Source organism: Nestor notabilis, unplaced genomic scaffold (assembly GCF_000696875.1).
Source record: "Nestor notabilis isolate BGI_N333 unplaced genomic scaffold, ASM69687v1 scaffold3608, whole genome shotgun sequence".
In the NCBI taxonomy this organism is placed as follows: Eukaryota; Metazoa; Chordata; class Aves; order Psittaciformes; family Psittacidae; genus Nestor; species Nestor notabilis.
In genome coordinates, this window is record NW_009941360.1 from 41,242 (window position 1) to 50,965 (window position 9,724).

Here is a 9,724-nt window from a genome sequence, read left to right on the forward strand (position 1 = left end):
CCAGCTGGAACCTCCCAAGGACAAGGATTACCTCCCTCAGCCCACTAGTAATGTTCTGCCTGATGCAGCACAGATTGCTGTTGGCTTTCTTGGCTTTTTAGTATGGTCAGTAATACGCTAGGCGATCCTTTGGACGCAGGGGAGAAAGATGTTAGTCTGCATCAAGCAAGCCAAGATCTCGGTTCTATCCCTTTCTAGATAAATCAGGCACTAATACTTCCTTTCTTCCTGTCTGTTTTTTGTTACAAAAAACCTGAAGAGTCCTGACTTCCTTTTCATATGAAGCAGTATTACTGAGCATTTGAAAACTTTAGAAAATGGAAAATGCAGATTTTTCTTTTATAATTTTCCTCGGTTTCAGTCAGAATAATCGTTAAACTTTGGATTTTGTTATTCATTTTTATAAACACAAACTCCGTTCTACTGAACTCTGTATATTTAAGATTAAGTTAATTGATTAGTTTTATATACTTAGACTCCTAAAACTTGGTTTGTTATGTGCATATAGTAATTTTTCCTGCAGGTTTATCATGTGTGATGTCTTTGTTTTTTCAGTCATTACATGAGACAGATATTGGAAGCTCTACGTTACTGTCATGATAATAATATAATTCACAGGGATGTGAAGGTAAGGGGTTTAAATACTTTATTTTTCTTTGCCACAATAGTACAAACTACTGAATTTTAATTTCTGTAATTTAGATGAAGGGAGAAGCTCTAGAAAAGGAAGCTGTATTGCTAAGTGTGTGTTTACTCCTAATGTGTCGTGTAAGATTAAAGCCCATCTCTAATTCCATCAATATAGAACATTTAGGAGGTCTTTATTCACAGATTACATATGCATTTGGTTGCAGCTTACTTTGAAAGTCAGTTTAATTTCCAGTTTTTGAATATTCATATGAAATCTGCTTCAATTTTTTTCTTGTTAGGAAAATGTGTATATAAATTAATTGCATAAATTAAACTGGCATTGGTAGATTAATGGCATCATTTGACAGCATAATGATAGTCTTCATCCAGACTAAGATTTCAGAGAGACAACACATGCTTAAATGCTACAACTTTGGTAGGATTATCTACTTTTTGCAAGCAGTCTTAAACATTTATTATGATAATGATGATAAAAACTTTTCTAATACAAACAAGTTTGGGAGGAGAAATACAGTGTTTAAGAACAATGTATGTAATACTTGTTTTCATCTGGTGAATTCTGTAGTATTTCTATGGATATTTATGGAACTAGTTTATTCCAAAGTAACTGTAATGTAAGTAATTAGGAGTTTTAGCCTAAGTGGATTTGACTCTCTTTAATTTGAATATACATATTCTTTGTTAATATCATTGTCTAAGATAGTTATTCCCACTTGTTCCTGTGAGAGTTTGCTTTTATCCAAAGTGAGTCAAACACTATAGGAATTAATAAGAATTCCAACAAGCTCTGATGGTGCAGTTTGAGAAGTGAATCTTGACCTTTAGTGAATAAAGAAGATTGAGAGAGGGTAAGCTGTCTTTCGAACTTCTACAGGCAATCTGTGACAGAAGAGACTGTGGTCACTGAACTGGTGATTTTAATTCAAGGAGTCATTTAGTCTTGTATACACAGGTATTACAGACCTTTCCCAATCTCTTTTTTCTTCTTTTCTAAAATCAAGAAAATTATTCCATGTAATAGGTTGTTCAGGTATTTGTAAGTTTGGTATTTTAAAAGTAATTTCTAAAGAAATTACTAAATTACTAATTACTAAAGTAAATTCTAAAGAAAATCTCTTAATTGATGGTAGAGTGTGTCATTTTGTTCTGTCTCAAAGGTTCTAGATTCCTTCAATTATTCATTTTTGGTACCACATGAGAATTTCAGGATTAACATCACCTTTATGTGTTGGTGTGTCTTCCTGAAAGCTGCACCTGTTTTTGTTGGACTGTGTTCTTGAAAAAAACCAAATTTCAGTTTAAGGGACCTCTAAGGGAGGCCCATTTTACTGAGTGTAAAATGGGAATTTGTTTTGCAGTTTATCCAGATTCTGAAAACTTTAAAATCACTGGCTTTATTAAATGCCATCCTTAGAAAGACACCTGTTCGATTACATAAGCAAGTAAGATTTCTTTTTTTGTGTATTGCTTTAAAGTAGTGTAAACCAACAGAGTGTTTCATTTTGGCAAAAGCAGTGCAGAACTATAGGGTTTGGGTGTAGAACATATTAAGCTAAATACAGTGTCCCAGCTCTAGATGTCACTGTAGACATTGTTTTGAAAGAAAGTAGACAGAATGACCACTTTCCAAATTATCTGAATGGATGAAAGTAAATTAATCATAGAATGGTTTGGGTTGGAAGGAACCTTAAAGATCATCTAGTTCCAACCCTCCTGCCATGGGCAGGGACACCTTCCATTAGACCGGGTTGCCCAAAGCCCCTTCCAGCCTGGCCTTGAACACTTCCAGGAATGGGCATCCACAACTTCCTTGGGTAACCTGTTCCAGTGCCTCACCACTCTCATGGTGCAGAATTTCTTCCTTATACCTAATCTAAATCTACCCTATGTCAGTTTAATGACATTCCCCCTTGTCCTATCACTACATGCCCTTGTAAAAAGTCCCTCTCCAGCTTTCTTTTAAGCCCTCCTCAGGAACTGGAAGGCTGCTCTTCTGCAGGCTAAACAAGCCCAGCTCTCGGCCTGTCTTCATAGGAGAGGCCCTCTTTTGGCCTTGCTCCAGTAGGTCCATGTCTGTCTTACGTTGGGAGCTCAGAACTGAATGCAGTACTGAAGGAGGGGTCTCGCCAGAGTGGAGTAGAGGGGAAGAATCACCTTCCTCTACCTGCTGGTCACCCTCCTTTTGATGCATCCCAGCATACAGTTGGCTTTCTGGGATGCAAGCACACACTCCTGGGTCATGTTGAGCTTCTTGTCAACCTGTTAATAAAAATCTGTAATGCTGATATTGTCATACTACATTTTTTTCCCTCTTAAGCTTTCTGTGAATATTATTTTGAACTGCAAAATATTTTATCATTATCTAATGCACAGGAAAATTTGCACCTTATAGTTTGCGTAAGAATTAGGTGTCTTTTAGCCACTTTTGTGCTAACTTAGCTCTTGACTGATTAGGAGATTTAAACAGGAATACTTAAGTTTGCTGAATTCTGGTGCCAGAAACTTCAACTGAATTCTGTGACAAGATCTACCAAAGCTTCTGGGGCACTATGACTGAAGCCTATGATAAACTTCTATATGCCCCAGGTTCACTTCTGATGACAGAATAAAAACATGAAAGCTTTCACAAGATAGCCTGTAGTTGTCTTAATTTACTTCACTGCTCTGTGAAACCAGATGTTTCTTGAGCCTCTGTATATCATTTGACCCCCTTCAACATTGTTTAAAGGCTTTATAATCAGTGACAATTGCACCTTTGCGTCACCTTCAGTTAATCTGATCTTATGTTCATTCAATAATGCAGCAAGGTGGAAGACTCTAAGACAACTGTGCATCAGAAATGTGAATGTCAAGAACTTCTTCCCTTACCACAACATTTATTCCTATTCTGACATCCTAGTAATATAGGACTCAGCCGTTCCTTTTATTCTTTCTGAATCTATCAGAAATATCCAGAAGATGGCTACCAAAAGTAGCAACATTGAAGTGGGATCTTTTCCAATATAAAATGTTATTACACTGTAGTTCATATGCAGAATTATCTTTATGTGAGAGAACAAAAAAAAAAAAAGGGAAGTGGGAGGAATGTGTGTCTGAAATGAGATGCTTGTCTTTTTCTATAAAACCCTTGCTAGAGTTTTGAGTAGCATTTGTCACTGAAGTCACTTTCTCTTGAGCTGCCAGTATTAGGCAGTAATTAAAGTGTTTTGTTAATATGGTTGTTAAAAAGTGATGAGTGGCAGGAGAACCTTTGAAACAAGAGAAAGAAATAGGAGGAAAATGGCTTTTATCTTTCTTCCAAATTTCCTCTTTGCTATATTCTGTCCTGCAAAATAGTGTTTCCTCTTACATCACCTTCAGGAATAAGAAAGTAACAAATTGGGTATTAAAGTATTTTTTTTCTCTTAAAATAAATACAACTGAAGGTAGTAACTTTATATATGACAACGTGTTTATTACAGGCAATAATGCATGCCTCAAGATTAAATGGAACTAAAAACAGGTAACCAAAATGTGCTCTGTAGCTGCAATCTTTCTTCAAGAAGGATAAAAAATAATAGTATGCCTCTGCTACTCTTAATTGTGAAGGATACCACTGGTCATTGAACTTCCTTAAGTTCTGTGCTACGGAATTATTTTAATAACTATGATTTCAAAAGCTGAAAGTGGTGGGTTTGTTATAAGCAGATGAACTTGAATATTTCCATTCCTTATGGCAGATAATGTGGTGTAGAGTACCTGAAGTATCATTGTGCATTTAGGATAGTCACTTTTGGTCTCCATTCAATATTTTAAGTTGTTATATTCTCAGCATGCGAGAAAAGTTGCTTTGTCTTGTCTTGACAGTTTCACAGTTACCTGTTAGTAAGGGGATAGACTAATGCTGATCTTGGTAGAAGACTTCTGTGCTAGTTACTTAAAGTAAAATGTGATTCATCTCAAGAAATAGAATGTTTAAGTATTGTATAACTCATGAAGCAGAACAGTGCTGTATAAAAAGTGAGTTTCTTCAGTGTTTATTGCAGATTTTTTCACCTGTTCATTTTTGCAATAACTTCAAATGAATGTTGTTTTTTTTATCAGTAAAACATTGAGAGGTTTTATGGTCGGTCTTCAGTTAGCCTATATTGAGGTGCTTATGTGGCATTTATATAGTTGCAGAACTCCTCTTATGAAAATACCTTTTAATGTAACAGACACAAGAGTATTTTAATCACATCAAGAGCTTTAGTTGTAGATTTAGTTCAGTCCAAATGATCCAACTTTGTTCTATGATATCCATATAAATTGGATGCTTCTATATGTTTCTGTGACCAGTAAGGTGATTGGTGTGCAACTGGAGTCAGAGCAAGCTTGTTGCCTAAATGTAGACATGCAAAATTTTTGTTACAGGTTTATCTCAGTAGATATGAATGTTTGTTTCCAACATGTGATCATCTAAATAGATAGAACTGCTGGGGGAAAAATACACTGATTCTGCCACCTTTTTCCAGAAAGTAGGACTGAGCGTAACACAGTGTTGTGTGGCATCTGCAAATCTCAGTTGGTCCAGGTGACCTGAGACTTGATCTGTGGATAGATTTGCATGTTAATTTAGGCACTATACAAAACTTCAATTAACCACATGAATTCTGAGAGCACACTCAGTTACCACTTCTATCGTTCATTGCCTAAACTACTTGTAGTTTGGCACTTCAGATTTTGCCAGTAGAGTTCAAGATTCCTATACTTCTGCTTCTAGGTGTACCTAGAAACTGAGTAAGGCCTGTACATATGTGTTTGCATGTGTTTGTGTAAGTTTTTATTTAACTACATAAAAAATAACCAGAATATAAGCTGTTGTTTAAGACCATCTGCTCTTTCCAATCTTTGAATATCCAAACCAAGAAATTTCTTGCATATTTCTTTCCTTCTGCTCTTTTCACTTTGGCATGGAACCTGTTTTATGCCCTCTGAGAATAGTCAGTAACCACTCATGCTTTTTCTGTATTTTCTAGAAGCTATCCTTGAGATCCAACAGCAACTGCTGTGTGAGGATTTTGTAACATATTAAATTGTTAAGATGTTATTAAGGCTGTGAAATTGATAGCAGAGGCAGAATTAAGGTGTCCTATCTGGCCATGTTTTTCTAAGGAGCACTTCCTCATTCAGTATAGACCCTGAAGCTCCCCACCTCTGGTTTTTTCCGTAAATCATATGCTAAACACCATGTGGGAATCCTGTGAAAGAAGGAATCACTAAAATCTATTATGGGTAACATTGTATTAAATGAAACACTACATTCCTATGATTTTCTGTCTTTTTCACTTGCAACTTTATTTAACTTCTGCAAAATACAATGAAGTCTTGGGGTCCCCCCTAGAGAAGACGTCATATTTTGTGTTTACTGGCACTTGAGTCAGTTTAGCGTACCTGTCATGGAACTCAGTAGTGGGGTAGGGAAGACAGAATTGCTCACTGCTGTTTTGAAGTTTTGGGTGAGTGGTAGGATTTCTCAGAATATCTAGTATTTCATAACATTTTTTCACTCTGAACTCCTCTTGATCTCAGTTGCAAAGCTTGTACAAGGGAAGAGACCATTATGTAATCTTAAGCATCTTCTACAGAAATGATTCAAAGTAACTGAAATCTCTACTTAAGTCATAATAACATTCTAACTTCTACAGTTAGAACTCAACCACAAAATCTCCTATTTTGCACTGCTCTCATACTGTTAATAATCGTTAAATGTTTATCATTTAATATATTTTGTATACCTGTAAATAATAAGCATTTATGCCTTCCTAATTAAACAGTAGAATTGACCTCACAAGATTAGGCTAGGATTATTGAAATTCCTCTTTTTTTTTTTTTAAAAAAAAAAAAAAAGGAATCAACTTTCTGTCTAAATACTCATGAACAAAAAATACATGTTAATCCTGAGTGTATTTTGTAGCTTTCTGTTCCTGCTTCTTTAAACCTTTGATATGTGATTCAGCAATTGCAGAGAAAACATGTGTGGTTTGTTCACCCTTTTTTAATAAAGGAAACGTGTCCAAATCCTGGGACTCTTTTATTGATAGTAAAAAAGAACTGGGCCAGCAACTTCAGCCTCGTTTCTGCCTTCCACTGTCCATAGGCCAAACATAAAATGTCTTTGCATTGCATGGATAAAGGTGTCTACACAGTTCACTGTATAAATTACTTAGATATACACATGGGATTTATTATGGCTAATGTTGATATAGCAAGCAAAATCATTTGGAAAAAAATACATGTAATGTGTTATTTTATTTAAATATTTACCGTTTCATATCAAAATCTGGTTATAGGTAGTTAAAATTGAGATTATTGTTACTTATATTCTGATAAAACCTTTCCATATTCCCTCACATTTCAAGGGTATCTTCAATGAAAATACCAGTTTTACGTTCGTGGTGTTCTGGTGGTGTGGCTTTTGTAAACAGGCCATAGAGACTTTTCTTAAATGTTTTATCTAACAGAAGGGTTATAACCGGATCTAAACTACTCTTAGCAGCAGCAAGACAAGTAAGGAAATTCTTAATTTCCACTAAATAGTTTAACCTTGGGCAGTCATTATTTGTAAGCAGTACATAAAAAATTGGCCTAAAAATATGATATGGAAGAAAGCAGACAGTTAGTATCATCTGGATGACAAAAATGTTTCTTTTCACTGTACTGTAAATTAGATGTTTTTCTCCAATACATGTATTTTTCTGTATTTTATTCAGATGTCTGGTAAGGGAATAGTATGACAACACCACTGTCATAAAAGATACAAAAAAACATGAAGTGCCAAGAAAAGCTGCAATCATTGAAGCGAATTCACCCGCTTCTACCCTGATGTTATAGCATCTGTGAAATTCTTCCTTAGCCCTTGCCTGGACATTATGTATTATAGCTATTATTGTTATGCAGAGCACAGTAAGCCATATAATGATGCACAAATATTTAGCAAATTTTGGCTGGTGAAACTTTGCAAGTACATGTCTGTAAAAGTTTTCATTAACTGCTTGAGAGTATTGTGCATCACTATTTTTCTTCAGTGTTGCATACTGACTTACAGCAATTGAACATAAAATTATAATCGTAACATACATACTGACATGCATAATAAGAGTCCCAAGATGATTTGCTATTCCGCATGCTGCAGAGTCATAAGTCCATTGGTACCCTCTTGCAAAATAGGCAGCCAGAAAAGGCATTGTGCTACATATAAGTAAATTTGCAGTAACAAGGTTTGCCAGGTAAATGTACTGTGTTCTTTTTGTGAGTGCTTGCCTTGAAAATATCCAGGCAGCAAGAACATTTCCAAAACTTCCAGCAGGAAATAGGCAAGAGTAGATGACTGGTAGAGCTACAGTAGTAGCTAGCGATGGCTGAAGAAGACATGTTGAATTTCTCATTTATGCCAGTGTTTCTCGACTGAATGATCAGAGCTGAAACAGAGTTAAAAGAATTATTCTTCTGTAATGTGCATCTAACATCTATTTAATTTCCCTTATTTCCCTTCCCCCTCCCTGCTTTTCAGTATTACTAACTGCTGTTTGTCTTCTGGGGCTACCATCTTGAGTTTGCATAAGGTTACTTTTTGGGTGTTCTCTTCCACTGAAATTTTGTGAAGGAAATCTGGCTGATGTTAAACCCCATAGATGTTACGTACATAGAATCTAATGAAATAAACTACGAAACAGAAGGTTCAAGCTGAGATCTGATAATAACTTGTGTAGTCTTAGTTTATTTCTCAGTCTTATGCAACATCTGTAACCTACTTTGGAAATCACTTCTAGGTTATTTTAAGTTACATAGGCAAAATAAGTGTGAAGTATTACTTTAACAGCCAAAATGCAGAGGAGTATCCAGTATCACCATTTAAGTGCAAATTAAAATGTGCATGATGCAGGAATCTGGCTAGATGCATTTATTTTTTGCTGATGTCTCTATCTAATATTACTTCATTCAGAGCTCTAATGTTGCACGTGCATTTTGCATAACCAATTCAGTCTGTATTTTTACACATACAAAATGGTTGTTGAAAACGGCAATATATTTATTTTTTCCAAGTTCAGTTTTCCATCTTTTCCTAATTTCCAATTAAAAATAAGAAATTGAAGCTTCTATACGACTACACAAAAAACTGACATTTCATCTTGCTGACCTGTAGTGAAGAAAGGTTTTATTGTCATACAGATACTATTTCAGTCAAGTGTATCATAGTTAGCTTTTGTCCCATACAAAATCATATTGAGAAAATTAAAATATCTCAGACCTAACCTGATAATATTTTATTTTAAATAGCTGTAACCAAATGAGCTTGGATATCAAAGAGGATTCTATGGAGCTACAATGAAAAACCCAGACACAAGGTTGATAAGATAGCAAAAAGTTGAAAAAGTCATATTTAAAAATTATGCAGTAGACCATGCTTGACAACTTGCAAACTAAACTAACTTTTATAGCTGTTGCATTTTAGTGTACGCAAAGTCTCATATGGATTGTAGAACCAAATATAGTAAATTCTTTCATTATAATTGAATTAAATTCACAAAGTATTTTTTAATTCAGTCATTTAGAAGTCTAATGATCATTTTTTGATTCAATGCCCAAATTTGTCAGGTGAAACAAAGAAGTAGCAGTTTTAAGCTTACCTACACAAGCTGCAGGCACCTTCCTTTGCAGAGAGGAAATTTTTCTGTCTGATGTCTTTTTTTATCTCCACTGTTGCACTGAAAAGGATGATAACTTGAATCTGGAAAGTATAGTTAGACCAGTATCTCTCTGACATAAGTTTTCAGCATGTACACTTTTCTTTTACAGTGTCAAAAAGCAGGTAGGCACTTATAGTTCAGTCAAGATGATGTTAATCTGTGCAAAGAAAGGACTTTGAAATTAGGTCAGGATGCAGCTCCATTAGAGAAAGTAAAAGAATGAGATAGTGTGGAAGAGAGATTGTAACAATCTTTTGGTCATGTAGGTATGGTACAGAAGCACCTTACAGTCCTTTATATAGTGGTTTACCCTTGTGGGGGGTGGAGGGATTGTTACTGTTCTCTTTAAGACTTCCCGTTTTTGG

The 9,724-nt window shown here is 35.3% G+C and overlaps 2 protein-coding genes across 2 annotated transcripts in view; one reads left to right on the top strand and one right to left on the bottom strand.

The window, feature by feature from the left end:
* Positions 1-9,724, top strand: part of CASK (calcium/calmodulin-dependent serine protein kinase (MAGUK family)) — a gene marked incomplete at its 3' end in the record, with an annotated part of 84,323 nt that overhangs the window by 34,269 nt on the left and 40,330 nt on the right. Inside the window, exon 4 of the mRNA XM_010020835.1 lies at positions 556-628. Coding sequence (XP_010019137.1) covers positions 556-628 — 73 coding nt within the window. The remainder of the gene's footprint in view (positions 1-555; positions 629-9,724) is intronic.
* GPR82 (G protein-coupled receptor 82) lies at positions 7,020-8,057 on the bottom strand. Its single transcript, XM_010020834.1, has one exon. The coding sequence runs from the start codon at positions 8,055-8,057 to the stop codon at positions 7,020-7,022; it is 1,038 nt and encodes a 345-aa protein (XP_010019136.1).

Coding starts and splice junctions, on each gene's coding strand:
- GPR82 (XM_010020834.1), bottom strand. CDS start 8,057: ATGAGAAATTCAACATGTCTTCTTCAGCCATCGCTAGCTACTACTGTA.